A 14,873-nucleotide genomic window follows, 5' to 3' on the forward strand; every position below is an offset into this window, starting at 1 on the left:
TGCTATAGTTCAATGCTGCTTTTTTTTTTTTAAAGCTGAGATCCTCGTGACTTGGGGAACTGCTGCTGAGTTCTGGTGTGATGAGTATCTGCCTGCCTCTGTGTCTGCTGTGCTGCTGGGCAGCCATTTCCCTACAGTCCCAATGGGTTAGACAGCATAATGGCTGGGGTCCCTGCAGGATGACTAACTTTGTCTCCTCTTTCTGGGTTATCAGCTTTTCATTCTGTGTATTTGAATTGTTTGTGCTTCTAGACAATGTGCCCGGTTCTTCTCAGTCCTCTGCAAGCATCTCTCTCACCTGCACAAGGCTGTTCATCACCTACCTGGTATAGACAGGAGATCTTCTGTTTCTAGAAAGTGACAGTGTTTAATATTTCTCTGTCAGTGGAGCTACTGGCTTGCGTTTTTCATATCCACACCCTTTACAAGCAGCTGACAAGAGGCAACTACTCTAGGAATGGAAAGCTCCCTGTTTCTGCACAGCTTCTCCAGCGACGTGATGATATCCCGAGGCCATGGATATGTATGCAAACCCAGCAAGTAGCTGTGGGTATAGAGAGAGGGTGTCTGGGCAAAGAGAAATCTCATCTTGCTTTCAGCAAGGCAACTCCTCTGTCTGTGGACCTGGTTTCCACAAGGTGCCGGGGGCTCTGCACGCTGCCTCTTTCCCTTTTGCAGGAAGAGGGAATAACACCGTGTCCAGGGAGAGGGACAGAGCTGAGGTCAGGGGTGGGTCTTTGCAAAGAAGTTGCAGCCTAGCTGAGTCTGTTAACCAAATGATTGTGAATTTTGGTACTGATGCCAGCTCTGATGCTGCTAGGCTTGGATTGGTACTAGAGCTCATGCGGTACAGTGCCTTTATAAAGTAATTTTATTACTAGATTTAGGGAGTTTTATCATCCCCGGGATAACCCAGTGCTGTGTATCCTTTCCATTCCTGCTCCAGCTCCCACATTGCCGCCCTGCTCAGGGCCTTGTTGCCTCTAACTTGGGCAGGTGAAAAGTATATTGGGCTCTGAATGCCTGTTATTTATGTACGCTGGGGTTTCATGTTTAGATTTAGCTGCCTATGGGAAGAGAAAGTACCTTGATTTCAAAGGAGAAGTGCTTGTTTAAGCTGTGAAGTCCCTATTTTGCAGGGGGTTTTGAACCTGTAGTGCGTCATTCTAGTGGCAGTTGTAACTAAAGGGCACCTAGCAGCAAGAATACACAATCTTTTTGTTAGAAGCCTTGTGGTGAGGGAAGGGGCTGTGGTGGGAGACTCCCAGGTATTGGAGGTACATGCAGAAATCCCTGAGGGGACCTAAGAGCAAGTCCCAGACTCTCCCTGGAGCTTTGCCAGATTGCACCATCTTATAGGGCAGTGTCAAGTGCTCCTCTGCCTGGAGTGGAAACGGTACCTTAAGCAAAGTTGTTGCTGGAGCAGTTTTGCTCTGATTCTTCTGCTGATGTTGGCCTGATGGCTGTGACAGCTTCATTTCTGTTCCTCAGCCTGGCAGTTGTGATCCTTCAAGTGGGCGTCTGCAGTGTCTGGTGAGAATACCGAGTGGGAGCTTTGGGGAGGCAGTGTCTTTCAGAGAGGTGACCTGGGCAAAATTAACCTTTGCCTTAAACATTAAGCGATGATGTTGACTGTGTATTCCTGTGTAATGTCATGATACTGTGAGTTATCGGGGTGCCAACCCTAGAAGAGCAGATGCTTTCTTTTTGTAGCACAGGGGGTTGGTTAGCATGAAGAACCGTGTTGGAGAGGAGCTTTTCTGCTTGCTGAAGGTGAGGGATGAGACTTGGTGCAGGAAGTGATAATTAATGGAGTTGCCTCAGGCTGAGATTTGATGGACTTAGTGCAGGGGCTTACTCGTAGGCCCTGCTCTTCTCTACTTTAAGACAAATAAATGATCAGAAGAAATTAATGAACAGGCGTGCTTTTGTCTGAAGAATTGGTAACGTCCTTTCTTGTGCCTGTGGCTGACTCATACCACTGACCATTCCCGTTAGGACAGCCAGTAGCTTCTAGCATCCAAGGTACTGTGCTCATTATAGGGCAGCCTGGAGACATATTGCAGGCAGCTGCTGGAGGGAATGCCACGTTACCGGCAGGCAGCCAGCACGAACTGGATGCAGATCCACAGGGGGAGTAGATGCCAGGGCTGGTATGTGCCAGCAAGCGACTCATACCCCTCCCTCCTGTCCTTTGCACTTCCTTGGACTAGCACGAGATCCTTTCTTACCTACTCTGTTCTTTGCTCTTTCCCCTTTCTGTAATTTTAAAAGTTAATATATTCAGTCTGCTAGCGCTGCTCTCTGGGGAGCGTCACCCCTTCTGGCATGCCAGCGGGCAGACGGATACCTTTCTACTGCCTGCTCTCTGCATTTCCATCGGAAAGAGGGTAGTCAAGCACCTTTGGATGCTGGATAAGATTATCCTAGACAGAGCCTGGTTTGTTCAGCAACGAGAGTAAATGGAGGTTATTTTTTAATATAAAACTGTTGAATGCAGAAGTTCTGTACAGATCTTCTAACTGTCTCATTAGGAAACACTGTGCAGAGCTTTCATTGCCATTGCTAAATGAGGCAAAAGAGGAAGGAAAAGTGTTTTCATCCTGTAGACTGTTTTGTTTTATAATAACACACAGGCTTGATGAAAAGTGAAACCCCCTCCCTCCCTCCCTCCCTTTCTCTCCCTTCTACTGCATCTTTCCTTCTTCAATAGATGTTTCTACTAGAGCAATTTCCAGAAGTATGAGACACACTGTTCCGTCTGTGGGCTTGCCTTCTTTTATTGAAATACAAGTCTGTTACTTAGACCTTTCAGAAAAGGTTCAATAGGTCTTGTAGCAGAGGAAGTCACATTTTCAGCATGTTTTACTAATGATGAAGTAGTCAAAATCGAAGCTTGAACGAGCAGCTGGTTCATCTGTTGGAGTTTCCTGGGGAGCAGGAAGCCCAGCGGGCGGAATCCCACTGCACTTGTGCTGCGGATCGCTGTGCTGCTGCTCCTGCTTCCTCCTATCCCGCAAAAATCACAGAGCAAAGGGTTGTTACTGGAGCAACAGAAGATGGGAAGTGGGATGCCTCCTCAAGTGCTGCGACTCCAACTTCTTTCAAAGATGCAGCTTTCCACTCTGCCTGTTCTCTATTACTGCCGGCACCCAGAGCTGTTGTGTTGCAGCCCTGGGTGCTGGCTTGCATTGCAGAGCATGTGCTGAAATGAATACGCAGTGCTGGGGAAAACCTGGCTTCAGCTGAAATTGCCAATAGATCTGCCGCTGGTTTCAGCGGCCATGTGATTTCATCTGTGTGTGTCAATGATGCGCTGCCGGGAGGAAGGTGACTATCTCATATATGAGCAAAGACGATAAAAATCCCCTTGCCTCCTGAGATTTGTCTTTGTGTTTAGATATAGTAAGTCTGATGCATTTCATTTTTGTCCTAACCTTTTAGAGGCAGGAATTTGATCCTTAATGAGTTTTAATACAGTCAGTTATTAAAGGTAAGAAATCCCAGGCTCTGTTCCTAGTACTAAAAAAACCTGTGTGAATTGCAGCAGATGAGTATGAATCCTCAGGCTCCTTTCAGTACCAAGCTTGTCATGTGGCCATCTTCATACCCTGTCCTGGTGGAAGCTGGCAGCGGGGAAGGGACAGTGCGTGTGAATTTGTGGAGCTCTTACTGCTAGATAAGCAGGGGACTTGCTATATATATCGAATTGCCTTCTCTTTCCTTTTATTGACTGGCTGGGGATTTCCCTTTCTAAGAGTGCCTTTGAGAGGCTGTCACAGACAGTACTGGTTTTAGAAACAGTTAAGCTCATAGTAGAGAGCAGAGGTGGTAGCAATTAAGCTCACCTGAACTTGCTGTCCTGCCCTCCTTTGAGGTGGGTTTATTAATGAAAGCAGGTCAGTGTGCAAGGCAGTCCCTTCACATGATTTTCCACTGCTAAAGTGCAAAACATTTTTGAAGGCTCCAGGTAATCTAGAAATTAAAGACCAGAGGCTCCAGTTTAACCTTCTTAAATCAGAGATTTCGGGGGCTTGGGGTGGGAAGGGGGAATTGTTAAAGGCCAGGTTAGGTATTGCTTGGTATTGGGAGGGAGCAGTGTGATACCACCCCCAGAAAAAGCCTCATGAGGTGCAGGTTTCTGAGTTCATTGCTGTATATGCCTGGTTGGGAAGAGCAGCAGTGACAACATGAAGCCCTGAGAGGGCTCCTCTCTGCAGTGGCACAGGGAAGGAGGACATCCAGGCTGTTGTCATACTGTACTACCCGGAGAAGCTGCCTGCAAACACAGCGCTTCTGCAAGAGCTGGCAGGTTTGACTGTTGGATGACTGTGCTCAGCAAAAAGCAAGAGATTTCAAGCTGAACATGTAATAGAAAGTGAGGTCTTAACTTAATAACAACTCTCAAGGGTTTTCCTCTCATCTTGTGGTCATCTGTCTTCCTGTAGCTTGATGGTAGAAACCCCGAGCAGATGTTCATCGCTCTGTTTTAGAGCGTTCTTCCTGTGGAAGGTGGAGTTGTGTACTTAATTTGATAATGGTGAAATTATTGCAAGTTTCAGAGAGGAACTGGGTTTCCACCAGGAGCAGGGAGGAGCGTTCAGCAGAGATGTGTGTTCCAACCACTTGAAATGTGGCTGGGACATCGCTGTCAGCGCTGCAGACCCTGGCTCAGGATCCTCCTCTTCTCGTCAGTGCAGCTGGTTGGGGGGAGGCTGCCAGGGAAACTGGGCTTGGTTTGGGTGACTTGCTTTGGGTGAGTCAAGAGAAGAAATCTGGATGCTCTGTTGTCCTCTCAGGCCTGCTCTAGTTTTGGTTGTAGCTTTTTCATGTACATGTTTATGCAGGTAACTAAAAAATGGTTCATTTTTCTTCCTGTGGAGGAAAATTACCCTTGGAGAAAACAAGCTCTCTTAGAAATTTTGTTTGTGAATGATGGTGCATGGGTTCTGGTCTGGGCTCTGCCTCTGGTCAGCAGCACATGCAGAACAGCTCTGGGGGTTTCAGTGCTGAGGGGAGACAGCTGGAGCTGGAAGTGTGGCCATCTCAGGGCTGTTAAACCCAGCAGTGTTGTAGGACCGTTACAGGGCATATGATCACCTGGAATAACAGCAATATTTTTTTATTTCAGACACTATTTCTATTGAATCCCGAGGGGATTCAGATGCTTGCAGGCAGGTACCAGTTTAGTCTAGCACCAGTTTGGATGCCAAAGGTATCCTGCCTGGCCTCCAGCTGCCTTTAGCAAGGGGTATGGTTCCCCTGTCGGTCCTGTCCTCTGTCTGCTGGCAGATGTCTTAGAAACCTTAGGACTTCTAAAATAATACTGAATGAGTATGTTTACACACCTGTATAAAATAATAATAGAAGTTATACTTGTAATAGCAACTGGGCTGAAGTTGTGTTGCTGCTGTGCAGCTGAAATTATTTTAAAGTACCCAGAAGGTGAGTATGAGTGTATTGCAGCTGGGTGCTCCAAAGACCTGTGAGCTTGGCTGGGGAAAGTTGAGGTGGGGTGGAGAGGGGCAGTGGCACACTTCAGGACTTTATCTTTTGATTTCTGAGCCTTCTGGTGCATTTGGGTCACATATTTCAGGCTTTTTTCTGCAGTCACAAAGACTGCCTTTCAAAGAAAACTGCAGCTGTCAGACTCCACAAGTTGACAAGAATTAAAAGGCAAATTCTCCTGATGCGTAAGAAGAAATGAGTGTTTGTGCAGAGACCAGTTTAGACAGCGCTTCTCCAGCCTAGAGACTTGGAATGTGACCTCAGTAGCACAGGCACCGTTTCCTTGAAGCTGTTCCTGCTTCCTTCCTGAGATTGAGTTAAAATCTGCGCATGGTGCGGTGTGGAGAGAGGTAATGGGGCTCCCGGCAGCAGAGCGAGAGGGAGCCCAGCGCTCACGTGTCTCTCCAGGGCTACAAGCAGAGGACTGGGAGCAGGCAGGAGCTTGGATTGCAGCTGGGATGGGTCCATCTGCACTGCTTTGAGTAGGGACCAGACAATTGTTTGTACTTGAATAAAGGCTTAATTGTGAGTCGAAATGTCCCAACTGCTTTTTTAAAGAAAAGCAAACAAAACTGGAGACCAATGGGCTGGAGTTACAGGGGGCTTTAGAAATGCTTGCCAAAGCTGTGCTTCCTGTCTCTGTTAGGCCAGTGGTTATGAAGTTCAGCTTGGAGCCTTGGCTTAGAATCCCTTCTCTGCCGGCTTGGGATGAAAGGCCTGGAGGGTGGGGATGGCACAGGGGCAGTGGGGGCTCTTTAGGTCCCTGGATCTTCCATGTGCCATTGAAATGAATGAGGGGCCTGTCTCGCTCTCTGCTGGTTGTCTCAGCTTCTCACTGGCTGTGCTGGGAAATGAATCAGTGCAGCGATGGCAGCGCATGTGGCATTGTGCAGAGCCTTTGCCAGTCCCTGTTCTCTGCCAGTTCGTTAGGAAGATGAAGGAGGAGGCAGAGGCTGACCTGGCAGGGAAGCATCCCTGGTGTGCTGCTGCCACCTGGTGCCACCGGCTGCCCCCAGCCCCTTGGCTGCTTCGCCTGCAGAGCGAGGTATTTCACTGCCACAGCCTTGGTAAGGGAAAGGAGATGGTCTTGAGTAATGCATGCTAACGGTCCTCGCTCTGCGGTATGTGGGGCTTCCTTTGCAGTTACTGGTTTCCCCTTGAAAGTCTGATTTCACTGTCATTAATTTAAAGAGTGGAGTCAGCTGGCAGGCAGGCAGGCTGCTGAAATTAATTATGCTTAAAGTCACTGCAGTGATGGATAGCAGTGCTCGTTAGGGGTCTGGTAAAGTGCTGGGCTCTATTCTCTTCCCTCATAATCCTGCACACCTTGATGACATCTGGGTGGCACTTCTGGGCCCTTCTTGCTGGGGCTGTCCTCTGAGCTAGAGCCTATCAGAGTCCGTCTGCCTGTGCACCGCCATCTTGCACATGGTATAAACTGTTGTCTGGCTCCTCTGTGTATCCCTCTCTCCTGACTCCTGGCTGAGCGAGGTGTGGCAGAGGAAAGGATGGGACAGACAAAATGGTGCTGGAGAAGTGGTCCTGCAGCTTGGATGCACCATAAGGATCTCCCCTCCCCTGTTTCTTCACTCTTCTGCAAAACAAGTTGTCATTAGACTGCTTCGATAGTTTCCCCAGGCTAAGCTATTCCCTGGGCCTGAAGCACAGACATGGGTGGCAGGTCTTCACTACATGCACATCTCTGGCCCAGCCTGTCAAGTTAGGCATTTTACAAATTCTGGTGGTATTTTCCTCCTTTGAGCTCTAGCCTTGTTTGCCCATTTCCCCTTCCAGCTCTCTCCACACCCTCTTCTATATTACTGCATCCTTGCTTCCATGACTACCACTCTCACTGTTTCTTCCACCCTCAGCAGTCCTCATTTCTACACCATTCACTAGCACAAACCTCAAAACTGCCTGTGCCCCAGTTCTGCTCCTGTCCCAGGGTCCTCACCCCAGCTCAGCTTGAGCAGAGACCCCTGTTGCCAACGAGCGCCTCTGCCCTCAGGGTCTGCGTTGCTCTTCCCAAGCTCTGCTATCTCCAGCCCATCTCTCCTCTCATGTATTTACTTTTCCAAAACTTCTCATGTTCGTTCCCACTTTTGGCAGCGGTGCATCTGTTGCAGCACTCCAGGGCCAGGCCTGCCTGCAGTGTTGGGGGCTCAAGGCTTGTGTTGGATCTGCTCTGGTCTTAGCTAAACAAGAGCTTTGCTTTTGTCAGGCATTAGGTCCGTGGTTGCTTCGGGCACACCTCTGACTTCTCCAGTCTTCTTTCCCCTTCCTTTTTACTGCAGAGGACCTTGTTTCTTTGGAGGGAAAAAGACAAAATACTGTGTCAACGTCCCCTCCTGCCTCTGCATTTCTCATGGCACTCTTCTCCTTTCCCTGCACCAGGCACAAGTTCTCCTCTGGTTTGTCCTCGTGCCTCTGACCCTGTGCTGTCCATTCCTCCCTGTTGTACCATTCCCCTTCCCCCTTATTCTCAGTTTCTCCTCTGCCTCTGAATCCTTCCCTGTGCTGTGTAGTTTCTCCCTTGTTAAAGGGAAAGCTCACTTCTGCTCCAGCTCACCTCCTGTGATTGATATTTTTTTTTCTCACTTTCATGGTAAGTCCCTTGTACATAGCCCATTCAGACTGAAGTCCCTCACCTCCTCAACCTGCCTTACCTGCTGTACTAGAACTGCTGGTGCAAAAACCTTGAGCTTGGCAAAATCTCCAAATTATTCTCACCCCCTTCACCATTCGGGAGGTTTGACTCCATGGCAGTTGTGCTCCCGAAATGCCTTCCCTAAACTCGCTCTGCTTGTTTTCTCTCTTCTTCTGTCACTCCTTCAGCACTTTCTTAGGGATTTGCTCTCCCAATGTGGCTCTAGTTTCTGCCCTCCTGTTGCTCTGCACTGTGTAATCTTATCCATGCACACACATTCAACTACCCTCCTTTGCAGCTGGCACATGCATATACTGTTTCTCTCTCCCTTGATGCCTAGCTATCAGTCAAGCAGGGCTGGATAATCTGTCCTGATGTTACCTGCATGACTCTGTGACCAGTAATGGTGCCGGCTCGGAGAATGGCCTCTGACATCTTCACTGTACAGCTGTATAAACTTGGTCTGAGAATGTACATGAAGACTAGCAAAGCACTAGCCAAATCTGGGTATGTTTTTGAGGACCGAAAGGTGAATTTCTCCTGTAAGATGGTGCTGTGTAGCTGGGAGTGTTTCTGGCTACAGCAGCTTTCCCTGGTCTCTGCAGTCCTGCAAAAAGCTGCTTTATGTGTCCTGGTCTGATCTCTCAGGTGCAATCCTGTGTTTGAAACCTAGATGTTCCTGCTTCGAATGCAAGAGGAGCCTAATCAGTCTTCAAAGAGGTCTTGGTTGTTTTTAAATATAAGGAAAACACTTTCAGGGCATTTTAATCATGAACTGACTCCTAGATTGGATGTCCAGCTGTTACCCTGTTACCCTCTCCCAGCTGCCATGGTGGCTGTGATTAAGCTGAGGTGATTCAGCTCTCAGGCAGTATGTGGTTCTGTGCTGTGGGCTGAGCAAGATGATGTCTGTGTCTTGCTCCTTGTTGGTCTGAGGCTGTCCCCTGGTACTCGGGACAGGTAATGCATGTGCAGCACTGCAGTGCCATGGCAAGTACCCTCCTCCCCTGGGAGAACATCTCTTACCCTGCCCACATCTCGCAGGTAGGTTGACTTTGAACCTGAGATGCGGTCTGTAATCCCAAGTCATCGATCTCCTCGTGAAGAGCAGCCAGAGGTGGGGTGTGCCGAGGGCATCAGGGGCAGCTCTGCTTACTCAGAGGCCTGTGGGGATTCATGTATTCAGACCGGGACAAAAAAAAAGTATCTGATCCGTTTTAAGTACTCTAAGCAGTAAAAAGAACAGCTTTTTTTATAAGCTTGATGGATTTTATCCAATTCTGAAACTTCATCTACCAGTAATTGGATTGAGTTACATCCTTGTCAGCAGAGTTGCCCAGAGCTGACTATACTTTGCATAAATACTTAAACATATTGAACAAGTCTTCTCTTTATTTTTATTTTTTTTAAGCTGCATATGTGAGCTTGTTTTGCTTTGTATTGCTAGATGGGTTTTGGTTTTCTGCTTCAAACTTGCTGTGAGTTCTGGCCACCTGGAGGCAGTTGTAGCCATGGCCCCAGCAGCGCTGGGGACAGAAATGCCATCAATTTGCTGCCTCTTTACTACTCATTTACTACTTTTATATATTATTGCAGTAGACTTTTTGCCTGCTCCTTGTCCAGCAGCTCACACGGAGGTGACTGTGGGGTCTTCTAAGGTACACGACCTGCTGTTTTCCAACAGCCCTTCATCTTGTGGGTAATTCTGGGTCTCTGAATTCATACCTGGCCTCTGGTTATACCTGCATGCAGTCAAATTATGATCACTTAGCATTGCAGAGCAATCTGAATACTTTGGCAACTTGTCATCGTCATCTGGTATTACTGTGACATTCCTAAGCTCTGGTAGCCCAATCTTTTCTTTTTAATAGTTATTAATCAGTGAAGTTTTTTGTTGTTGAAGACCAGCTGTTAGCGGCCTTCATTAGAAACAGCCCTTGGACCTGTAATTTTGCTTAAAATAACAAAGACTGTCCCATACATTCTGCTTTGCACGTAACTGTGGTCTGACAATTATATTTTTATCCCCTAATTAGTTGAGAGGCTTGAGATGGCTGTTCAGTTTCATTTGGAATCAAAATAAGGCTAATAGGGTTTCTGGTTGTTACTTCTAACGTTCCCTGTTTAATATTGGGACTTGTTTTTTCCCCATTAAGTACATCAGCACTAACTCTACCATTTTAGCTGAAATTAAAACAAAATCTCTGCCTGGGGCAGGCGCTGAGAGCAGAGAGCTTCGCTCCGACTGCAAACAATTGGCGAAGTTTTATAAGCAATTAAAAACGAGTCTTGTAGCGGGAAGCGTGGAGCTGCCAGAGGGGCCACCCACCTCGCCTGGGGTGTGCACCGAAAACTGCGTCGCAATAGCGGTAATGAGGCTGGAAGCCGTAATTGGCACTTGCTGTGTTTCCCACCTTTCCAAAGCTCTGTGTGCGCGTCTGAAATACCCCTGCGTGCCCCAACAGGCATCCTTCCTCCCTCCCAAAGGACCTCTGCTCCCCGCAGCATGCCAACAGCAGGTGATTGCAGGGAGCGGCCATGCTGTTCCTTTTTACTCAGTGTTTCCTAAGCCTGGCTCGCTGTCGTTAGTCAAGCTGTGCTGAAGGCAGGGCTGTTAAGCTTTTCACAAGCTTTTCTGTGAGGCTCCTGTAAATACACACTGGTGAAGCAGCAATATGCTTCCATGACACCTCCGTGAGATGTGGAGAGGCAGAGAGAGAGAGTAAATGTTTATTCTGATTTTTTGACAGCCTAATTGTTTGCTTGGAGAGTTGGGTTTTCCAGTGCACGCACAGTTTATATCGCACCTTGACTTGGCTTGCAGCTGGATGGCAACCTGGGTGTTTGAGTCCAGAGCTGCAATCCAGAAAATGGGGAATAGTCACTGATTGTCTGTAAAATGTCTGGCTCGGGTGGTGGCTGAGCATCCTGGAGGAGGACAATGGGTCCAGCTCTGCAGGCAGAGCTCAGTCCTGTCCAGGCTCTCTTCTCACAGCCCCCGCATCTCTTCCGACATCTGCAGCAAACAGGGGCAGAGGTTTCAAGACAGCTGCTGCTTCGGTCCCTGCCACTCTCTTTCACACTGGGAGAGGTAAAGATCCCTGGAGGAAATAACATGGTTGCGTAACGAAGCGTCCAATAGCACGCGTGAGTCACATGGGCAAGAGGGCTATAGGGAGAGCAAATTAAGATTTTTACGAGTGTTCTCAACTCTGACACTTCCTTATTATCTGAGGGTTTGGCTCGGAGATTAATAGTTCCAGGGTAGGAAACAGGCTATAAAAATGCTCAGGTGAAGTGAGTTATTTTCTCTACTTCTCCTAATCCAGGTGTGTCAGGCAGCATTACCCTGCCGGCCTTGTCAGCAGGACCAGCGCTGTGCCTCCCTCCAGCCAAGCAATAGGGAGGGCAGCAGGCTGACGGCTTTGCCCGGCCCCTGGCCGTGGGGTGCGAGCCCCGTGCTCTGCCCATGATTGCACAGCAGCAGAACAGCGTGAGGCTCTGGGCTGTGGTTTCCATTCATGCGTGAAAGGCATCGTGCTCTTTTCTCTCCAGCTTCATCCCATGTCTTTCTCCCTTGTTTATGGTTCCCTCTTCATTTAATTCAGCAGTGTCAAGCCTCTGCCTTGGCTGGGCATAGCAGGCAGCTGGGTCCAGCCTGTCCCCTGTGACTGAGATTTTAGGGGAGCTTCTGGCCTGGATTTTGGGGGAATCCAACCCCTGCACGGGAAACTGCTACTTGTGTGGCTGCAAAACCGCATGTGTGACTTCCAAAGGAGAGGTGGTAGGTGCCAGCCCAGAGAGGTGTTGGGCAGCTGCCATCCTCCCTCCCGAGGGCTGGAGGCTGCTTGGCCACAGCAGCAGAGCCAGGAGCCAGTCGAACATGGCAGCCTTTGAAAGGAGGAGGACCACAGCCAGCCCTGAAACAGGGTGATGCGTTTGGGATGCCAGCAGAGGAGCACGTGGAGCTGCACAAGTGCACGAGTGAAGCTTCCTGCAGATGGGTGGACTGGGCCAGGTGTAATTCGGGTAGTGCTGGAGGCCCAAGGCTTTCCTTGGTAGTACAAGCAGAACCTGGGTTTTTTTGTTATCTCCTGGCTTCCATTGCCCCATAAATCCTCAGGAGCCCCTTCAGCTTCATCCCTGCTCCGGCCAGGAGGAGGAAGCCCTCGGGGGGGGGGGGGGGGGGGGCGGAGGAGGGGCGGCATTCCTGTGGGCTGAGCTAATGCAGCTGTGGGAGTCCCGGCTGCAGTGAACTGCCTTCCTCTTGGGCAACTGGCTTTCAAGAATAGCTTGGGGGATGGGAGCGAGGAGAAACATCCTCAAACATGACGTAGCCAAAGAGAATCGCAGTTTCTAGTGATTACCGACTTCTCTTACAAGGGAGGAAGTGAGAAACTGAAGTAGGCATTAGCAATGATTTAGTAAATTGATACAAAGTGTACTGCAGGAAAAGTACTCGTGTGGCATTCGGTGGTATCAATAATTCAGGTTATCTTCAGATTAGTGAACAAAGCATATTTAACATGTTAGTTACCTTGCTAATTGTGCTTTTGACCTAATTTGTAAGTCACCCGTTGGCAGTGACTCTTCCTGGTGGCACGGTAAGCTACACGTAGAGAAAAAAAAAATCTAGTAGAAGTCTGATATGTGTGGTCACTTTGCTAAATAGTGGGGAAAAGGTTTTTATAGTTGAAAAGAGACAGGCTGGATCTGGGTTTGAAGGGAGATATTGCAGTATTTGGCTTTATCTGTTTTCCTAGAAAAAAGTTGATTCCCATTGCGGGTTTTCTCATACTTTCCTGAAACTTGCTGATCTGCTTTTAAATGTATGGTAATATAGTGCACAAGTTTTGAATCCTTTCTGAACTCCCTTTCCTTTCTCCTGACGGCACTGCTGGAGCAGGGTGGCAGCTCCCTCCCACGTCACGCAGCAGTGCTGAAGGACTTGCATGCTGCTTGCTTGTGATGAAGATTACGTTTCAAAAACGACTCCTTAGTGCTGGCATTCAGCTTGGCCTTCTGATGTGTGGATGTCAAACCTCACTTAATTCTGGGCTGGGAAAGAAATCCCTGAGTGGAAGGAAAGCCTTGAGTAGGTATTCAGAAACTCTTCTGGAGCCAACCCGATTCCTTGACAGCAGAAGGAGAAGTAATTCTCAGCCGGGATATGTTGCATGAGATGTTTAGACACTCTCCAGTTCCACATGTGTTAATGCTTGTATTTCATCTAAGGAGGAAAACCTTTACACCAAATGGCAGCAAAACTTACCAAAGACATTGAGGATTCCTGGAGCTTTGGCATGGTGTAGGGTGCTGGCAACTGGCAGAAATCTGGTTTGGTTGATGAGCTCTAAGTCATCTTCAGGCTAGGCTTAAACACTGAACATCCCCACTTAAAACACTGTTATTTTAAAAAACTGTTGGGACATATGCATGCAGATTTCCACGCTACTTGTGCACACAGTGAAGGGGCTGCGCAGTGGGGTGAGTGGCACAGGGCTCTCAACCTGCTTCCAACTGCAATCTTTGTGTGTCATTCAGTCCCCTCTGTGGGGCTGAAGGAGCAGAACGGAGGGCAGGATTTGGACAGATGAGAGAGACGTTGGTGATCAAATGATCCCATATTGGGTTTTTTTCCTCTGTGGAAATCCCAGGATCACCTGTGGGACCATCTGGTGCCACTGGAAAGGATCTTCTCAGAGCAGGATCTTGCTCAGGTTTTGCTTCTTGGCTTTTTCTCACCCCCCTATGAAATGCCTCCTGTGACCAGTCCCACTGCTCATGGGGAAGCTGGCAGAAGGGCTGCTAGTTTTTGTGTGGCACTTTGAGCTCTTGCATCCTGCCCTACCTCCTAGGCAGCCAAGATTTGATTTTAGAGACAATTTTCCCCCAAACCACCAGCCGCCTTCTCCAAGCACCCAAGTTTTGTGTGAAGAAGAATCCTCCCCAGGCCCTTGAACCGTAATGACCAAGTCTTTCTTCCTTCAGCTCCTTCCAGTGCTGCCCCAAGGTGTGTGTTTTGTACCTCTGGGGTACTGGCCAGTGTGTGCTGATGGGTAACAAGTCCTGCATGCTGTGTGTAGTGACTGACCAAAAGGATTTGGTGTCTCCCCTGTCATGCTGAATCTGATTTCCAACAGCTCTTGACGAGGGCACTAAATAGAGGGTGGCAATGATAGGTACAGGGTGCTGGGCTCTTGGGCTTTTTTTTTCCCCCTCTGTATTCATACTGAAGTATCATTACTGTTGATCTAAACTGCTCTGGGTTGTGTCTTCTTTGCTGCAGGTGAGACTAGTGGAAGAACAAGAAGAGACTGAGCTGTGATTGAACCAGGAGATTTTGGACAGAGTCTGAGGATGGTGAGTATATATTCTAGCCTGTCTCTGTCCTCTGTGGGTGGTTTTGTTCATTCTTTGTGTGTCCAGATCTTGTACTGCTGCTAAATGTATGAGAATAAATACAACAATGGGAAAGAGTGCTATAGTATTGTGTATTATATATAATAATATAATATAGAGAGCTTTTATTACTGTGGCCAAGATGCTGTTGGTAGGATAAGTTTACCCCTAAACTTGTTATTGGAATATACTGGGGAAAACAGTAAATAAGACTGGAATCCCCTTCTGCCTCCTTGGACTACTGACATAGTCATCCAGTTTTTGTGGCTTACTGATTTATTTTTACTTTAAAACTTAATGCTGGGGTTTCTCATTC

The 14,873-nt window shown here is 48.2% G+C and overlaps 1 protein-coding gene across 2 annotated transcripts in view; it reads left to right on the top strand.

The window, feature by feature from the left end:
* Nucleotides 1–14,873, top strand: part of MTMR4 (myotubularin related protein 4) — a 60,108-nt gene that overhangs the window by 7,005 nt on the left and 38,230 nt on the right. Inside the window, exons 1-2 of one of the 2 annotated variants that reach the window (XM_075517699.1) lie at nucleotides 14,150–14,168; nucleotides 14,445–14,518. In XM_075517699.1, the coding sequence (XP_075373814.1) occupies nucleotides 14,516–14,518 (3 nt within the window). In that variant the 5' untranslated portion in view covers nucleotides 14,150–14,168; nucleotides 14,445–14,515. Of the gene's footprint in view, nucleotides 1–14,149; nucleotides 14,169–14,444; nucleotides 14,519–14,873 lie in introns of those variants that run through there. The other variant, XM_075517698.1, reaches the window with a different exon arrangement.

This window comes from Mycteria americana, chromosome 15, assembly GCF_035582795.1.
Source record: "Mycteria americana isolate JAX WOST 10 ecotype Jacksonville Zoo and Gardens chromosome 15, USCA_MyAme_1.0, whole genome shotgun sequence".
NCBI classification, from domain to species: domain Eukaryota; kingdom Metazoa; phylum Chordata; class Aves; order Ciconiiformes; family Ciconiidae; genus Mycteria; species Mycteria americana.